We start from the raw sequence: 19,518 nt of genomic DNA, 5'->3' as shown, positions 1-19,518 counted from the left end.
TATTGCTTTCCCCTAGTTAATAAACTTTTAGCTAGTTTGTTCCAGGATTGGCTACAGGCGCCGTCTTTGGTATAAGATTTAGGGTACCAAGTGATCTGGGGTAGGTGACAGGTCTCTTGGGACTGGAAGCAACCTGAATGTGGTGTGATTTTTGGTGTAAGTGACCATTTATCCCTATGTCCAGTATGTCTGGGTGGCAGGATAGACTGGAGAGTCTAAGGGGACTGCCTGACTCCATGGTATGACTGGTACAGTGATCCAGGAGTTCACAGTTGTTACTGACTTGGTGAAAGCTAATTAGAGAACACACCAGCACTTTGGGGGGTCTGCCCTATTGGTGACAGTCTGAAGTGGGCGCTCCTGGCCGTGAGCTGCTCCAGACAGCGTGACAACCACCATCACCTCTGTGCCAAAATCGTAGCCTTAATAATAAACATTAGCGAGGAGTGTTTGAAGGCAAGGAAGAGGAAATCCTGCATTTCATTTGATCTCAGCCCCTCTCCTCAGCTCCAGGCACTTCCCCAATGGCTGAAAGTCACAGCAACTCACCCCAAACAATGGAAATGAAAGAGGTGCCCTGTCCAGCCCGGCACTTGCCATCTGCACACCCCACTCACAACTGTATCGACCTCACCTCACCAGCCCCCACCTGCCCAAATACCTGGGGAAATACTGCAGTGGAGGACACGCCGTGCTCTGCAGGGTGCACTCTGCTCCTGGGATCAGGCTGCCCCTTCACAGAGAGGCAGGCTGCTCTGGTGCGTATGGCAGGGGCCGAAAGAGTAAGCAATATGAGTTCAATTCCCAGCTCTGCTGCATTGTGACTAGGGACCAGTCACTTTATCTGTCTGGTCTCCAGCTCCCACCTGAAGGAGGGATAATAATCTACCCTGTCTGCGGCTCTGGCACAACGGGGCCCTGATCTTGGGGGCGCTGTGTGACGTGGCTGATACAATGCAGGCTCTGAGCTTGGTGGGGGTCTGGGCAGCACTGGCACAATTCTGATCCCAGTATGGTCCCTAGATGCTATTGTAACAATACAATGTAGGGAAAAACATGGGGAGGCAAACTTGGAAAGCTGCCTATAAGACTCCCCCCATAAAATGTATGTGATATTGTATCCCCCTAGTTTGAGAAGCATTGTTTTCCTTCTCTGCCCTGCCCTCAATGGTGGGGTCCCTTTGGGGGAATGTTGGATTGCCCTGGACCAGCCCCCTCCAAGCACTGGTAATCTCGGAGCCTCCCTTGCCTGGTCACCTGGCTCAGAACAATTCCCCTGCCTCCTACAAGAAGGGCGTGTCTCCTCTACAGGACCCCAGTGTTAGTCAATGGCTCCCCCCCGTCAACCGGCTGACATTTTAAAGGGCTAGAGCTGTGTCCATGGCAGGGAAGGGGTTAACGGTGGGTGTATTCAGCACTCGCGGTTTGTGAAAGGGAAGGAGAGGCTGTGGCGTGTGTTGCAAACTCTGGTGCTGCACTCAGTCTGTGGTGGAGACGCTGCCGCCCGGGAGGAAGCTGCTTGACAGTGTGATGCAAACAGAGGCCAGTTACTGCAGGTACTAGAACAACTCCATGCAGCTGTCGCAGATCAAAAGAGCCAAGATGCCACGCGGGAGGCCAGGTAAACATGGGGGGACATGGGGACTGAACTTCTAGCTCATCCCTCTAAGGCAGCGGGTCTCAAACTGTGGGTCAGGACCCCATTTTTATGGGGTCACCGGGACCAGCATTAGACTTGCTGGGACCTGGGGCTGAAACCGAAACTTGAGTGCGTTAGCTCGGGGCAGCGGGACTCAGGCTCTGCCCCTGCCCAGGGTCACATAGGAATTTTTGTTATCAGAAGAGGTCGCAGTGCAGTGAAGTTTGAGAACCGCTGCTCTAAGGCGGGACAGAGAATCCTCTGCTTAGATGCCTGGCTGGTGGGTCTGGCTCACAGTCACACTGATTGCCAGGAATGTTCCCCCAGGTCAGATTGCAGGGACCTTGGAATTTCTGGGAATTTCCCCCCTTCCTCTGTAGCATGGGGTGTGGATCACCGGCTGGGATCATCTGGGCATGTCTCCCTACTCCGCGAATCAGAGAAATGTGAGGCTGGACGGGACCTCAAGACATCAGCCCCCTGCGCTGAGGCAGGACCAAGTAAACCCCTAGACCATTCCTGACAGGCATTTGTCCAACCTGTTCTTAGAACCCTTTAGACGGGGATTGCACAGCCTCCCTCAGTGACCTAGTCCAGTGCTGAGCTGCCCTTACCGCTAGAAAGCTTTTTCAAATATCTAATCTAAATCTCCCTGGCCACAGATTAAGCTGGTTGTTTCTTGTCCTACCTCAAGTGGATGTGGAGAACAACGGATCATTGTCCTCCTTAGCAGGTCCCCCTTCAGCCTTCTTTTTTCAAGACTAAGCCTGCCCAGTTTTTCTATTTTTCCACACAGGGCAGGTTTTCTAACCCTTTGATCATTTGTTTTGCTCTTCACTTGACTCTCTCCAATTTGTCCACATCTTTCTTAAAGCGCAGTGACCAGAACTGGACACCATTCGCCAGCTGAGGCTTCATCAGTGCTGATCATAGCAGGACAATTACCACCAGTGTCTTATATATGGGTAGAGGGGGAATATGGGGATAGATAGATAGATAGATAGATAGATAGATAGATAGATATGTAACCCTTCTGCCAGGTGGCATCAGCAGCAACTAGGGCCAGGTTCAATATCTAGGGGGTTCCTCTTAACAATACAGAGCAGAACCAGCCCCCACTCAGTAATCTGGGAAAACCAAACACGAACCCTGAGCACCATTAAGAGGCAATACTTCCCCCACTCACAAGCACTGAGTCTGTGTATAACGAAACAGAACTTTTATTAAAAGAGAAAGGGAACCAAGCATTAGTTTGGGGAAACACTACAACCCCATTCAAAAGCATGTAATGATAAGCAAAGACGACCCCACAGCGCGATGGGCTGTGTCCTTTGCCTCAGTTTCCCACCTTGGGATGGGAAAGTCCAACGAATTAATGTCCCTTTACCACATTATTCCCTCCACTGCGCCCTACTCACAGATGGCTGTCCTCGGTTAGCAAAGACCAAGAGTTCAGAGGTGGGTCATAGGGGGTCACTTCCCACCCCAGAAAGGGTGGTGGTGGTGGGGGAGAATCAAGCAATGTCTCTGTGGTTGCTATGAGCCTCTGCAACTAGATGTTGACTACTGCTTCCGCTGCTTGTCTCCGCTGCTGCTGGTCGGCACTGCCACTTATGTCATTCCATGGGCTGAGGTCACATGGCTTAACCCAGGGTGTTAGTGATTTCAGCTCTTACTGGTCTCTCCGGCTGTACAGCCTCTGCCTTGACTTTCATGTCACCACAGTCCTTACCCCACATTGAATGGCTTGTGTGTAAAAACCACCCCCCTGAGTGACGTAAGTTACACCCACAGATTTGCCGGTGAACAGCGCTGTCAGCGGGAGACGCTCTCCCACCATCCTGGCTAGCGCCGTTTGTGGAAGGGGTTTTATGATGTCGACGGAGGAGCTCTCTCCCACCGGCATAGAGCAGCTACACAAGCGATCTTACAGCGGTACAGCCGCATCAGCACAGCCGCAAGCTCGCTAGTGTAGACATGACTTAAGGCACAGCCCCCAGAGCTCCTAACATTCAGTTCCTGTTACCCCTGAACAGAGAAACAAGGTCTCTCACTTGAAGCTAATTAGTTCAGTCTCTAAACCCTACCGAGCGCACCACCAGTGAGCATCTAGGACCCTCCTTTAGCCACACCTCCCATCCCAAACGCCGCTCCCACCCTTACTCTCCTTCACAGGGCTTTGGCAGCCCTACCCCATGTTTAGCAAATGAGGTTCAGATTAGGGTGGTGCCTCACAGGCCAGACCAAGTACAGTTCTGCTGCCCTTTCTTCATACAATAAGGAGAAAAATATTTCATTACCCCTGCTCTCGACAGTAAAGTGAATTGTAACCCAACACCAGCCAAATGTGATCATTTTGGTCAAGCACTCCATCATGCTGCGCACCTGCACAGAGTAGACGCAAACACAGGCTGTTCCTGAAGTCTTTTCCCCCAGCTCATCACTAGATGTCAGTGGAGGGCTCATTCAGACCCTGCTTACAGATAGATAGATAGATACGGTGTATGGGGGTGGATAGATATAGGGAGGTGTATGGGGATAGATAGATAGATACGGTGTATGGGGGTGGATAGATATAGGGAGGTGTATGGGGATAGATAGATAGATTGATTAGATAGATACGGTGTATGGGGGTGGATAGATATAGGAAGGTGTATGGGGATAGATAGATAGATAGATAGATAGATAGATAGATAGATAGATTAGATAGAGTGTATGGGGGTGGATAGATATAGGGAGGTGTCTGGGGATAGATAGATAGATAGATAGATAGATAGATACGGTGTATGGGGGTGGATAGATATAGGGAGGTGTATGGGGATAGATAGATGAATACCTGGTTTAGCCAACTAAAATTACACTCTCCAGAGAGCACAGGTGAAGGGTTTGGGCAGAGGGAGGGTAAGTGAATCCTTAGAGGGCAAATTTTCAGCCCTGAGAACAAGGATTTTGCCCAGGGATTCCCATAAACATCCCTGCAGCTGTAGACACTTTCGCAGCCCAGGTCAGTGGTTGACTCTGTGGATTCTGAACAGCTTTGATTGCCTTAGATTGGAAGCTCTTTGGGGCAGGGACCTGGGTCTATACAGCGCCTGGTGCAGTGGGGTCCCGGGCCACGGCTGGGGCTCCGGCGCATCTGCAATACAGATAAATAATAATAACAATGACAGCGAAAGCCAAAGCTGGGCTGGGAAGTGACTGAACCCAGCATCCAGGCCTGGGGAGGAGTCTGGGCTTTAAATGCTTTGTGATCCAGAATAGACAATAAAACAGGTCCACGGCTGTTCTAGAAAACCCTCTTTCTGCCTCTAGATTCGATGGGCAGTTTTGAGGATGACTGCGAGAGGGATTATGAGAACGTCGATCCCAATCAGCTACCATCCCAGCCTCAGATGCAGCCCCAGTGGCAAGCAAAGGCAGAGCCAGGTGGGTGACTCACTTGAGCTGCATCTCACAGAGCACGGGAGGTGTGTGGGTCACAGAATTGATGGGTCAGCACAACCGGGCTTGATGTCTGGGTTTGGCAAAGGGAAAAGCATTAAAGTGAGGCTACAGATGGAAATGAAGAGCAATTGGCTCAGGCTCTCTGCAGACTCAGGCAGCCTCTCTGCATCAGTCACACCTGGGTCCTGTGTCCAGTGTTATCTCCGCTGCCAAAGAGGATTTGTTCAAAGGCAGTACGAGCAGTTGGATGCCCAACTCCCACTGCTCCCCCCAGTGGGAATTAGGTGCCCAGTTCCCACTTGTGCCTTTGAAAATCTCCCCGATGGTTTTATTTTTAAAAGAAAGTTGAGGTTTCTGGAGCATGACGCAGCTGGGCCAAATCCTGCAGCCACTTCCACTGAGGAGATGCTCAGGCTTGCAAAGGCGAGTTTAGCGGGTCCCCTGACTGGGCTGGACACAAATAATCCTTGTTCCAGGGAAACGATCCCATTAGAACTGAAACCCAGCCCCCTATAGCACTGCTGCCCTGCGTGGTGCTGGCATGCGTTCTCGGGCTCTGCCTGGCTCAGTGTCTCATGCTTGGGTGAGCAAATGGGTCATTTGCAGGAATTCAACTGATGACACCCCCCAAACCCCCTCCTTGGGCAAACAACCCAATGCACTCAGTGCTGTGGCGGTGGGTTCAGTGTATGGATTGCAGAGGCAGTGAGAGAGATCTCCCCGGAGGCTCTCAGCACTTTGCCGGGTTAACTCTCAGCTCGACTCTAGTGTTTTTCATCAGTGGATCTCCAAGAGCTTTACCAATGAGAACAATAACATCATTGGCTTTAGTTGTGGCTTTTCTGGTGATGCCTGTGGCGGAGCGAACACCCCAGGGTCTGTCCCGGTCAGGAATCCACTAGGTGGTGTCATTTTCAGTTGCAGCTACAAGGGTAATAACTAGCAATGCTGGAGCCCTAAACGGCAGCTGTCAGCAATGACAGAGAGCCGGGGACATGGGAGTGCAGAGACCAAAGGCAGGAGAAAGGGAACCACTGCCCTGGCATGGCAGGGGGAAAATGGGAAGCACAGAGAGCCCCTGGCATGGAGTGGAATGGGGGACTTTGGCATGGGGGGAGAGGGAATGGGGGGCACACAGAGGCCCTGGCAGGTGGAGAAATGGGGGACCCTGGTATGGGGTGGTGGGGGGCGGCACACAGAGCCGCTGGCATGGGGAAAAATGGGGGACCCTGGTTGGGGGAGGGGGGATGGTGGGCATCCAGAGCACCTGGCTTGGGGGAAGGGGTGAGCAGTTGCTGGGGGATGGGAGGCTGGCACACAGGGATCCCTGGTGGGTGCCATGTGCTCTGTACAGAAGCTACCACGTCCAGGCCCCCTGGTTCCAGGAAACCCGCCCAGCTTGGTGGATGAGCCGATGCTGGCATCAGGCGCCTGCCATTGGCCTGGCACCGTCGGCGTGGGAGAGCTGTCCTGACTTGACTCAGAACTGGCACAGCCCCCCGAGGCAGCGTCTCCACTAGGAAAACTCCCGCTAACTAAGAGAGGGGGGCGTCCCTGTGGAGACAGGGCAGCTTGGAGCTTCCATCAATTAGCAGGTTGAGGTGAACCCCTGGATCCCGTGGTTGCTACTTCAACCCACTGACCCATGGGAAAGCTCCAGGCTGCCTTCTCTCCGCTGGGGGCTTGTCTACGCTTCAGAGCCTGCGGCGATATAGCTGTGTCAGCCAAGTGCCCTAGGTCGGCCAGCTGGAGGTGTTCCTGGGCTGGCAGACACCACCTCCCCAAACGACATTAGCCACGCCCACAGGAGCATTCTTCTTTTCACGTGGTTGTGTCTACACTGGGGGTTTTGCTGGCATTGCTGTGTCGGCATGAGCACGTGTGTGGTTTTTGCACACTCCTAGCCAACATAGCTAAGCCGGTGAAGCTTTGTAGGGTAGATCAGGCCTCGGGCGTTACCCTGTTCTAGCTGTCACAAGGTAAGAACACTCCCTTTTTTTTCCTAGCGAAGACAAAGGTGGATGTTCTGATTTTTGGTTTATTTGGGGTTTTCAACCCTGCTCCTAATCAATTGAAACTAACTGAAGAAAGCAGCTGTTAAGCTGAAATAAGTGTCTACACTGGTTTAATTAAAGCAGTTTAAATTCACATCTCTGCCGAAACCGATGTGCCTTTTTCATGCAGCTGAGCCCTTTGTAATCTGCTTAAGATACAGCTCTGTAAGATCCTCTTGAATTGACTCAAACATGTCTACACTAGGGACTTGTCTGCACCTAAGTTGCACCAGTTTCATTTTACTAGATTTACAAACCGATTTAGTGCAAATCAGTGATTTAGTGAACACTGAAATCGGTGCTGATAGCTGGTGTTAAGCCGACTTAAGAGTGTTCACACACAAAGCAGCCCCAGTTTAAATAAAGGGGAGTGAAATTGCACCTTCAGTTAAACCAGAGAAAGTTTTTGCATAGACCAGGCCCGGGTGAGTCACACCAGTTTAACACACTCACTTATGTGGACAAGGCCTCGAAGAGCAGGATTCTCAAAGGTGCTGAGTCCCCGCAGCGCCCATGGACCCCAGCAGGAGCGGAGAGTCATCAGTGCTTTCAAGGATTGGGACCGTAGCGTGGCAAACAAGCCCAAACACCATGGTGATGGGCTCGGGGTCCGATGGGGACAAAGAAGGCTCTGTTCTCTCCTCTTTACAGTTCACACCCCAGAGTGCACTCTCTGGTGCTGTGGGGGGCACCCACTGGACCTTGCCCCTCTCCTAGAGGGGGGAATAGAACCCAGGAGCCCTGGCTCCCAGCCCCATCTACCCCTCCCCTCGCTGGGGATAGAACCCAGGGGTCCTAACTCCCAGCCTCTTCCCCCACGTTCTAACCACTAGATCCCTCTCCCACTATCTTGCACATGTAGGTCATTCTCCTGCCCATGGCTAGTGGCATGGGTAGATATTACACCAGCTATTCTTCCGCTGACTCGTGCTCTAGCCGCTGATGTCGCTGTTCTTTGCAGCTGTCTCCACCCCGAAGGCAGCAGAGCAGAGAGGCTGTGGGAGAAAGTCCTTGGGCATCCTCTACGCCCTGGTGGGGGTGTCTCTGCTGGTGTCGACAGCCGCCTTCTTGCTCATGCTCCTGAAATGTAAGTGCTGGTCCCGGGCCTGCTGCCTGATGTGTCTGGATGGAGGCTCCAGGCAGCCATCTCTGCACCACGGAGGGGCAGGGAGGTGACAGAAGAACCTCCCGTATGCCAGTGCTGCATCCATGCACCCTGCAGGGGGAGGATCAGTGGCCTTGAGATGGACCCAAAGTGGGATTTAGATCCAGATCCGGATCAGAACTTTCACATAGTCCGGGTCACGGTCAGACCTGAAGAGGGTTTAGACAGGGGCTGATTTGCTTTGTCTCAGCACCTACACTGCATAGAGGATAACAGCCTATTACTGCCACCAGCTGAGGGAGCCACTCCTTGACCTCACATGGCTGGAGCTGGGTGCTCACGGTACCAGGTTCAATCTCAACTGTAGAAGTGACTGTCCCACAAACCTGGGATGTTCCTTTCTCCCTCAAATCCTTCTTGTGACTGAGCTGAGCTGTAGGTGCTAGATCCTGGGTGTGAGTCAGGGTGACTAAGGCTTCCTGTAGCGGTGGTTTTGCTCTGGCCAAGCTGGTTTCTCACAGTGACAATTTCTTGTTTATTTCTTTACTTGGGATCCTGATTTCTCAAGATCCGACGGATGCAAAACAGGAACAAACGCGTCCAGGCAACAATCTGAGGTGTGGGGGGGGGGAGGTCTGTGTGTCTCAGACCAGGACTCTGGGATCACAGCCCATGGCACACACGCTCCTCCCCTGAGCAGGATGACAGGCTCCTTAGGGGCCGGGGAAGGGGGGATGGCTGTGGGAGGTGGGAGTGTGGGGGCTGGTGGAGAGGACTCAGAGCTCGGCTCTCACCCAGGAAAATGGCGATTCGTCTTTTCAAAGAAACGGGTCAGTTTTGACTAAATGCTCCATGGGAAGGTCTGCCAGGGCCGTGGTGGAAGCTCTGGTCAGAAGCAGTGATAGGAAGTCCCACCCCATTCTGGGCATGGCCTGGGGCATGCAGTTGGGATGTGGGAGACCAAACCAGGCACAGCAGGGACGCAGACCTGGGTCTTTTATCACCCTGGCGAGTGGCCAAGCCAGGGGGCTCTAGGGTCAGTCACTCATGTGCATGTGCACACTCTCTCCTCCACCCCCGCCCCCCGAGAATGACTCTAGAGCTGGGCGTTCAGGGCACGTGCCAGGGTGGTGGGGGACCGAGGTTCAAGTCCCTGCATTATCTGAGTCAGAGGCTTGGCCCTGGCTTTCCCATGCCCCTGGTTGGTGCCCTCTCCCCTGGGCCATGGGTTCTTCTGGGCCAGTCTTGGCTTCATTTTGCATTGGAATGAAAACAAATGTCAAAACCTTCCGTTCAGTTCAGCCCGTTTCCTGCCAGCCCCGGCACGGAGGCAGCACAATCAGCTGTGTCCAGACAGGAGTTCGGGAGGCCCCAGCTGGTGAGAGTGTGTAGTGCAGGCTGGGAGCAGGAGAACCACAGGGTCTGTTCCTGTTCTGCAGCCTCCTTGGCTGGGAGCGAGCAGCCGGCCGGGATACTCGTCGGGGCTGGCCTGGGCTGGGCTGCAGGATTAGCGGGATGCTACCAGCACGGATTCTGTGCCCTTGGGTGAGCTGCAGCCTGTGTTGCAGGGATCCCGTGCTGCCCGCATGGCTGGGAGGAGTTCCAGAAGAAATGCTACTTTTTCTCCCTTGAAAAGAATCCCTGGGAAATGGCCAGGAACTCGTGCAGCAGCCACAGTGCAGACCTAGCTGTCATCAGCAGCCCGTGGCAGCAGGTAGGTCCCCATCCTCCTGCCCCTGGGGAGAGGCAGAACTGGGTGCAGTGCTGGGCCACCTGCCTGGGATCTCTCCTCCCAGGCCAAAACTGCTGCTGTAATCCCAGTGCTCCCCCAACCTGCTGGGCCCATGCTTTGCAGGCTCTGGATCCAGCCCAGCCTCCCCAGCGGGAGGAGGGCAGCTGCATTGCTTGACCCTGGGCCCTGTGCTGTGAGGACATTGCAGCGACTTACTTCCCTGCCCCAAGTCTCCTGGGCACAGCAGATGCTGCAGACGAGCGCCAGAGAAATCAGCAGAGGCTCGCTCTAGGGATTTCTGCCACAAAGCCCCAGCAGCGCCCTCCCACCCCTGCAAGCCCCACCAGCCCCTGCCTCCTGCAAGCCCCTCACCCTCCCACAGCCACTGCAATCCCCTCTCAGCCCCTCAGCTCCTGCAATCCCAGAAGAGACATGACCCCACTTGCAGGCCCCTCACCCAACCACCCCCACCCATGCGGCCCCCAGTGGGGGTTATCCTCCAGTCCCCAGCCTTTGTGATCAGCTCTGCAGGATGTGTGTGGCCAGAACCGTTCGGCATAGGTGCACATTGTTACCCGGAGACACTGCCAGGATCCAGACAGAGCCCCGTGACCAGATCCTATCTCGTTTACATCAGTGTAAATCCATAACCCCATAACCCCATTTCACCTCACAGCCCATTCCCAGTTGCAATGGCTGCTCGCTTCCACCCCTGCTCCCGCCTGGCTGTCTGGTCTGTGTGCCTGCAGGTGGGGTGGGGGGTTTCAGCACAACAGCTGGGCAAGGCAGGTGACAGAGGGCTGGGCAGGCCCCGTGGGACACAGGCCCCTGGTGGTTTGCAGAACCCCAGGTAGGAAACAAAAAGTTGCTGCTTTGTGCTTCTCTCCCCCCAACCCCCTTAGGCATTCCTGACAGTGGGGATCAAATCCATTCACCACTGGATTGGCCTGAGCCACAAAGGCGCAGAAGGAAACTGGACGTGGGTGGATGGCTCACCGGTATCATACACGTGAGTAAGGCCATGTCTACACTACAAAGTTAAGTTGACTTATGTTAGTCTATGTACTGCCACCAGCAATTACTGTGTTTATCATGTCCACACTGCCCTCCTGTAGGTGGTGTGTGGCCTCACCAGGAGCACTTGCACCGACTTAAGACGAGCAGTTTGGGGGGGCTGAGAGCCTGGGAGGCACCCGGGCTCCAGCTGTGGGGACTCCAGCTGGGACCTCTGCAGAGAGCTCTCAGCCTGGGCTCTCAGCACCAGGCAGTGAGGCTCCAGCTGTCAGCACTGCTGGGGCTCACAGCCAGAGCACCCCCGCCCCCACTCAATTTCAAAACAGGGACCCTACCAGCAGTGAAATTGACATTTCTTGTCAATTTCACGGCTCCTGACAGCCAACAGGCAATGCAAGTAAAGCAGTGTCTATACAGACACTGCGTCGCCTGGACTATGTTGACCTAAGCCTTATGCCTCTCGTTGAGGTGGATTTACTAGGTCGGCGTAGCAGGTGAGTTACAGTGGTGAGAGGAACACTGTAGTGTGACACTTACATAGTTAGGTCAACATAAGCTGCCTTACCTTTTACTCCTGGGGGAGCTCTGCACAAAAAAATTAAAAATTCTGTGCCAAAAATTTTAAAATTCTGTGCCAAAAATGTACAATTCTACAGACAGTAATTAAAATTCTGCAAAATTCTGCACATTTTATTTGTCAAAATAACAGTATAATCACACCAGTTACAATTATTTTGGCAATTTATTTCAAAATACCTGTGAGCAAGTATGTCTGTAACAATACATGCAAAAAAAAAAAAAAAAAAAAAAGAGATTCAGGAAATGGTTAGTTTTTTTTTTTGACAACTAGATTCCTTACTAAGCATATTAATACAGAACTTTGAGTAATTCATTTAAACCACAATACAGAACTGTATTTCCACACCTCTCAGAAACAGTGCAAAGGCTTGGGGAAGTCAGGGGTAATGGAGGAGCTGAGGGAGAGGGAAGGAGCCCAGGAGTGCACCTGGAGGGTTGTTGTGTGTGGGTGGGAGAAGTAGAAGAAGAACTGAAACAGTTTCTTTTGGGAGTGGAGAAATTGATAGGGAGTTGGGGAGCCTCCCCCATGCAGATGAGTCTCTCCCATTCAGTCAGGCACATCTGGCCCTGTCCCCATGTGTCACTGCACCCCCTGTCCCCGTGTGGCCCTAGAGCCCTCCTACCCCAAGTCCCCATGTGGCCTGGAGCCCCCCTCTCATTCAGCCTCTGGATCAATGTTGTCACTTCATTAGCTCCTGAGCCTGTACCCCAGTCTGTCCCTTCACTAGTCCTTCTGAACCCCAGTCTATGACCCCCTGGCAGCACCGTGTGCCCTACTGTGCCTCCTAACTTGGCTCCACCGGCAGGGCTGCTGTAACAAACGCAACCGGCTGCTAGCCGTTACTGCTGGCTAGACAGTTGTTCTGGTGGGCAAAAGGCGGAACTGCAGCACTTCTTGGGCAGAACGTATTTTCTGTGGGGGAAAAAAATTCTGCACCAGACATGAATTCTGTGTGTGTGCAGTGATGCAGAATTCCCCCAGGAGTAAACTTGGTAGCGTAGACATGCCCAAGCATTCATTATCCTCTGCCTGCTTTCATCTGTCTCCTCGCCCTGCTTCCAAACCCAGCAGGGCCCTATACACTGCACCTCACTTACCCCCTCCCCTGGAGCAGGGGAGGTGGCTGGCCTCCTCCCACAAAGCAGTCTGGTCCCTCAGGCTGGTGAGAAGGGACTAGCCAACTGACTTCAGGCTGGCATGGCTGGGAACAAGCATTGTTACATGGCCCAGAGCCAGCAGGGGAGTCAATGGAGCGGGTTGAAAATTTTCCACTGAACAGTTCTTTTTATGGGAAATCGGGATTTTGACTCAACATTTTTTGCATCGTCTTGCAAAACATCTCGATTTTTTGTTGAAAAACATGCCACAAAAGCAAAATATTTTGGGTGCAAGCTCAAATATTTTCCTTCAGAAATAATGCCCTGGTGCCTCATGAGAGTTGTAGTTCAGTTACTGCATGTTCTCCCTTTCCATTATGGGCCAGCCTCCCCAGCCTGACTACAGCTCCCATGATGCTCTGCCTCTTTTCTTCAGCGGGAAGACCATAGTTCAATTGCTGTATGTCATCATTCTCCCCATGAGCTCCCAGCAGGATTACATCTCCCATGACGCATCATGGCCAGGGAGTCCCAGGATGCTCCACCTCTCCCCTCCAGAGGGAATACCATAGTGCACTGTGGGAGATGTAGTCCAGCCAGGGAGCCTGCCTTATGGAGGAGAATAGGACATGAGGCACCCAAACACGAGCTGGTCTCAGCTGTTCTCAGTGGAAGTGCCAGGTGCTCAGCACCAGGAAGTCTGGCTCTAACACACTGCGGTCCTGCAATAAACATTGGGTAGGATTACAGTGGGGAGGACAGGATTAGCACGGGGAGTGGGGACGAACGTGAGCTTTATTCATAGACACTGATCCGTGTGCAGTGCAGGGCAGCTCTGCTTTGAGCTGGGACCCTGAGGTAGCTGCACTCTGGGGCAGACCATCCCTCCAAGACCCCAGACCAAGTAGGCTCAGGGGGAAGCACTGCAGGTTTACTCTGGATCAGAGTCAAAAGGGAGCTCATCACTCCACCTTGATCTTCCCCGCTGACCCCGGTGCCTCCACCCCCTTCACCCTGTCCCCCCCCATAAAAAATAATTGGCCAAATCTAATCAACAAATTTGTGTCAGATTCTCAAATGGAAAAAATTTCACCCAGCTCTAATGGGAATGGTTGTATGGGAGTGTCCCGGGAGAGACAGGTATAAGTTTATGGAGCTAGATAGACAGCAGGTATCAAAGGCCAGGGGAGGCTAAACTTCCCCTAACCCAGGCCATGCTCTGTCCTAAGGCCCTCCCTTAGAGTGACCAGACAGCAAATGTGAAAAATCGGGACAAGGGGTGGGGGGTAATAGGAGCCTATATAAGAAAAAGACCCAAAAATTCGGGACTGTCCCTATAAAATTGGGACATCTGGTCACCCTACCCTCCCTGAAGCCAGCAGGGGCTCACAGAATCACAGGGTTGGAAGGGACCTCAGGAGATCATCTAGTCCAACCCCCTGCTCAAAGCAGGACCAATCCCCAGACAGCTTTTTACCCCAGTTCCCTAAATGGCCCCCTCAAGGATTGAACTCATGATCCTGGGTTTAGCAGGCCAATTGTCAAACCACTGAGCTATTCCTTCCCCTGGCACCTGCCAGTGGCCTGGAGCTCGGGGCTCCGGCTGACAGCCAGGGGCTGGGGTGGCCAGGGCGGCTCAGGCTGGTCTGGGAGTCAGGCCAGCCAGCGCAGCTGGGGCAGGTCAGCCAGGGCTCCTCCAGCCATGGGGGTGGCTCGGGGCTCCGTTGGGCGGGGCCTTGGGTGGAAGGGGCGGGGACGTGAGGCTAGCCTTCCCGAAGTGGGGGTTCACCTGCCACCCATGGATAGATAGAGAGTGTGGGTATAGATGGGTATGTATGAGGATAGATAGGTAGATTGCTAGATGGAAGCGTATGGGTGTATGCGATTGGTAGGAGGGTATGGGGATGGCTAGGTAGGGGAGTGGATGGGCACAGATAAGTAGATGTGAATGGGGACAGATAGGCAGATGGGAGTACATGGGGATGTATAATTCGGGAGGTGTGTGCTGGGATCGCTAGGCGGAGTGCCTGGGATGGATGGATAGATGTGTGATATGGGGGTAGATAGACAGGTATTGCAGTCTTCCCTTTCAGCAGTTGTGGGAAGTTGCTCTGTTGGATCATATGGATCCATGATGGAGATGTTCCTCACTAGCGCGGATTCCCCAGGAGCTGCTCTGGCCACTGGAAATATTCCCCTCGTCTCTTTCAGATCTCGGTCTTCAGGGATCCCCAGTGTTAAAACTCAGAAACGCTGCGTCCATCTCACAGGGGATGACAGAGGCAACTGGAGCGACGCAGATTGTGGGAATCACTATAACTTCATTTGTGAAAGAGCTGGGCCCTTTTGTGTGTAATTTTCACCTTTGAAAACATTTTGCCGTTTTGAGGTTTATTTTCTTTAAGCAGCCAATAAAAGCCAACAAATCCCTGGCTGCCTTCATGGGCTAGCTCTCCTCGCTGAACGCGACTGGGCTGAGTCAGAGCTACTGAATACGGTGAGATCTAGAGGACTTGCAACTGTCAACCTCCCTCCTAGCTGAGCAAAACCCAATGTCTAGCTGAGAGGCTGCCAGACCCGGGTCCTGCTCAGAGCTCTGCACTTGCTGTGCCACCTGGCACAGGTCATGTAAGATCCAGGCCAGGTGCTGAGTACCATTGACTGCCACTAAAGTCAGAAGTGGTCAGCCCCTGGCATGATGAGACCCACAATCCCTCTGTTTCTCCCATTGCTCTCCAGAGTCCCTCGTTCCCACTAGGTTTAGTTCCCAGGGTACCGCACTAATTGGCTGTGCTGGCATTTAATGCTGAAGCCCAAAGGACTCTGCTTGTGAGGTTACAGGGACTTCTGTGCACTGAGGGCAGGGATCCCCCAGCAGTTCCAGTTTCCTGCAGGAGTATCAGGTGCATCTCCCTAGCCAGTGGAGAGAACATCTGTGTGCATCTGGGTTCAGCTCACTGGGCGCTCCCAACTCTGCAGAAATCCCTCTTCTACTGCAGTGAACAGTGCTCTAAGGGCCTGATCCTGGACACCCCCTGCTCGCCCCTGCCAGGCCCTGAGTACCTCCTGCCAGGGGCTGCCCAGAGCCAGCGGCACTAGACAGGATGAGGCTTTTATCCATCAGTGAGTCACCCACCTGAAGTCACACAGCAAGTCAGTGGAAGGATTGGGGAGAGAACCCAGGAATCCAGACACCCAGACACCCTCTCCTCCTCCCCCACCCACTCTAAGTACTAGGCCTTGTCTACACTACAAAGTTTTGTCAGCAAAAGTTATGCTGCTTTAATTAAAATCGCTGTTGCATGTCCACACTAGCTCCTAGTGTCAGCAGAGTGCGTCCACTCTATCAGCTCTTGCATCGACAAAGAGAGCAGAGCACCATGGGTAGCTATCCCACTGTGCAACTGGCCGCAGGGTGCTTTGGGAAGGATTTGCAGTGCGTCATGGGGCAAGTACAACGTCACATGATGCAGGTTTCCCAATCCCATCCTTCTGGGATCATCCTGGTAGATTGTCAACTGCTTTTTCCACTGAAGTGTGGGGGGCAGGAGGGGGAGGAGTGGTGTGTCGGGGATAGAGGAGACAGCAGGCCTATCCTGCAGCAGGGGGAGAGGGACACCTCCCCACACATCAGCCCCCGGCTCTGCTCAGCACAGCAGTCACTCCTGACGCAGCCCGCTCTGCCTGCCTGCCTATGGCTCTGTGATTCCTTCCTGAGCAGCTCTGTGAGCTCTCCGTGCTGAGGAGTGTCAAAGCAACGCAGCAGTTCCCCGCTCCCAGCAGCAGCAGTCTGCCCGTGTTCCTAGTGCAGGGCAGAACAGGAGCATGCCACATGAATGATTTGCTCTTTGTTCCCCAAATGGGGCAGCAGGCTCAACTGTCAGTAGGGCGACCAGACAGCAACTGTGAAAAATCGGGACACGGGTGGGGGGTAATAGGAGCCTATATAAGAAAAAGCCCCAAATATCGGGACTGTCCCTATAAAATCGGGACATATGGTCACCCTAGCTGTCAGATACTTCCCGGTGCTTTGAAAGGGCACCTTTTGCCGACAAAACTCTGTAGTGTAGACAAGGCCTTAGACCCCACTCCCCTCCCAGCATTGGGGAGAGAACCCAGGAGGCCTGACTCCACTCGAGCACTCTACATCATGCTGAGCATGGCCCTGCCACAACCTGTCTGTCTCTGGCCATTTGCCTGCACGTGGAGGCCACCCCACCCGGGCATCAGAGAAGGACAATGTGTGAGAGAGCCAATACCTGGGGGAAGAATTGAACAGCGGCACTGTTAGAGGGAATGGCCAGACGGTGGCGCTGTTACTCTAGGACTGGGACCAAGCAGGGGGGCAGAGGCAGCTATAAAAAAGAAAATAATAATGGAGATATCCCATCTCCTAGAACTGGAAGGAACCTTGAAAAGTCATCAAGTCCAGCCCCCTGCCTTCACTAGCAGGACCACATACTGATTTTGCCCCAGATCCCCCCTCAAGGATTGAACTCACAACCCTGGATTTAGGAGGCTAATGCTCAAACCACTGAGCTATCCCTCCTGCCCCCAAATATAGTTCCAGCTCCACTCCACACGGCTACACCTGACATGGGTCTGAATATCCAGGGGCTCCCTGGCCCCCAGCATCTTCAGAATGACCATTCTCCCAGTCCGTTGCTTTGCCCCATCTTTGCATCCCTCCACTGTGTCCCCCTTCCTCACACCAAACACCAGCTGCTCTTCTTCACCCTCAGCTAGAGCAAGGGGAAATTCTCTAGCTGAATCCTTTTTTCTGGGAAAACCGAAGATCCGGCAACTGGGCGAATTTGAGTCGTTTCGCTGAATTGTTGGGTTTGGGGGCGTGGAATTGGCAAAAGTTGAAATATTGGTCATTGCAGTTGGAAATGACTTTTTGGTCACCCAGTTCCTTGGACTGTATTATAAAAAATTCAACACCAATAAAAAACCATTGAAATCTCAATGAAACGGTCCTCTGGATGGAGGCCGGAGGGAGGGGAGCCTATGAAGGTTGTATTGAGGAATTCTGGGCACTTCACATTCATCACCCACCTGAGAGGGGTGGAGACCAGGTGACAGGCTGTGAAAATCATCAAGCAGCAGTTTGCGACCCGCAGTCCCACGCACTGGACTGTTTGCTGGGGTGGAGAACCCTGTGCAGAATGGCAACAGATTGCGCGTTGCCACAGAGAAAGCAATTCATTACTCAGAGAGCTGTAGATGGTAAAACTAGGAGGGACCATTAGGCCATCCTGCCTGACGTCCTGCATAGGGCAGGCCAGAGATGGCAGCCAGGGGTCCTGGCATCCAGCCCAGAACTTCTGGTTAGTGGGACCATATCTTTTAGAAAGAGACACCCATGCCTTATTTAAAGACTCCAACTCAGAACATAAGAACGGCCAGACTGGATCAGCCCAATGGTCCATCTAGCCCAGTGTCCTGTCTGCTGACAGTGGCTGGATACTTCAGAGGGAATGAACAGAATGGGGCAACCATCGAGTGATACATCCCCTGTCGTCCAGTCCTAGCTTCTAGCAGAGAGAAGCTTAGGGACACCCAGAGCACAGGGTTTCCTCCCTGATAATCTTGGCTAATAGTCATTCCTGGACTTATCCTCCAGGAATGTATCTATTTCTTTTTTGAACCCAGTTATTCTTTTGTCCTTTACAAATAGCCCCTGGCAATGAGTTCCACAGACTGACTGTGCGTTGTGTGAAGAAGTACTGCCTTAGGTTTGTTTTAAACCGGCTGACTATTAATTTCATCGGGTGACCCCTGGTTCTTGTGTTATGTGACGGGAACAATAACACTTCCTTAGTCACTTTCTCCACACCAGTCATGATTTTATAGACCTCGGTCACATTAATCATCTCTTTTCTAAGCCAAACAGTCCCAGTCTTTTTAAACTTCCCTCATATGGAAGCTGGTCCAGCCCCCTGATCATTTTTATCGCCCTTCTCTGTAGCTTTTCCATTTCTAAAATATCTTTTTTTCAGATGGGGCAAGCAGATCTGCACACTGTATTCAAGGTGTCGGCATACTATGGATTTATACAGGGGCATTATGATATTTTCTGTCTTATTTATCGATCTCTTTCCTAATGGCTCTTTTCCAGCACATCATGTTCATCTATGTGTCTGATAATTCTGTTCTTTATTATAGTTTCAACCAATTTGCCTGGTACTGAAGTCAGGCTTACTGGCCTGTAATTGCCGGGCTGACATCTGGAGCCTTTTTAAAAGTTGGCGTCATATTAGCTATCCTCCAGTCATCTGGTACAGAGCCTGCTTTAAGCGCTAGGGTACACACCACAGTTAGTAATTCTACAATTTCCCTTTTGAGTTCCTTCAGAGTTCTTGGGTGAATGGCAGCTGGGCCTGGGGACTTATTACTGCTAAATTTATCATTTTTTTCCAAAACCTGCTCTACGGACACCTCAGTCTGGGACAGCTCCTCAGATCTGTCACCAGAAAAGAATGGCTCAGGTGTGGTGCTCTCCCTCACAGCCTCTGTGGTGAAGACCCATGTGTGACAATGCGGTTCTGGCGGAACCCAACTGAGAGTAGGGTTACCATATTTCAGCAAGAAAAAAAGAGGACGGGAGGAGCCCCGCCCTAGCCCCGCCCCTGCCCCTCCCACTTCCCGCCCCCCCAGAACCCCCAACCCTCCCCCCGTTCCTTGTCCCCTGACTGCCCCCTCCTGGGACCCCTGCCCCTAACTGCCCCCCAGGACTCCACTCCCTATCTAAGCCTCCCTGCCTCTTGTCCCCTGACTGCCCCAACCCTTATCCACCCCCCCCCCCCCAGACAGACCCCTGGGACTCCCACGCCCCATCCAACCACTCCCC

The 19,518-nt window shown here is 52.9% G+C and overlaps 1 protein-coding gene across 2 annotated transcripts; it reads left to right on the top strand.

Moving 5' to 3' along the window:
* The first annotated feature begins 1,451 nt into the window (after positions 1-1,451).
* LOC117889231 (C-type lectin domain family 4 member F-like) lies at positions 1,452-15,107 on the top strand. Of its 2 annotated transcripts, none has more exons than XM_034793153.1 (6): positions 1,452-1,556; positions 4,952-5,065; positions 8,099-8,224; positions 9,811-9,956; positions 10,877-10,983; positions 14,877-15,107. In XM_034793153.1, exons 2-6 carry the CDS (start codon positions 4,957-4,959, stop codon positions 15,019-15,021), a joined length of 633 nt encoding a protein of 210 aa, XP_034649044.1. In that variant the 5' UTR covers positions 1,452-1,556; positions 4,952-4,956; the 3' UTR covers positions 15,022-15,107. The 2 variants fall into 2 exon arrangements, with proteins under 2 accessions (XP_034649044.1, XP_034649043.1); XM_034793152.1 differs by having other exon boundaries at positions 1,469-1,621.
* Positions 15,108-19,518: the final 4,411 nt, after the last annotated feature.

The sequence above is a fragment of the Trachemys scripta genome, chromosome 16 (genome assembly GCF_013100865.1).
Source record: "Trachemys scripta elegans isolate TJP31775 chromosome 16, CAS_Tse_1.0, whole genome shotgun sequence".
NCBI classification, from domain to species: domain Eukaryota; kingdom Metazoa; phylum Chordata; order Testudines; family Emydidae; genus Trachemys; species Trachemys scripta.
Note: the sequence above shows the minus strand (reverse complement) of the source record. Positions and strands in the feature narration are given on the sequence as shown.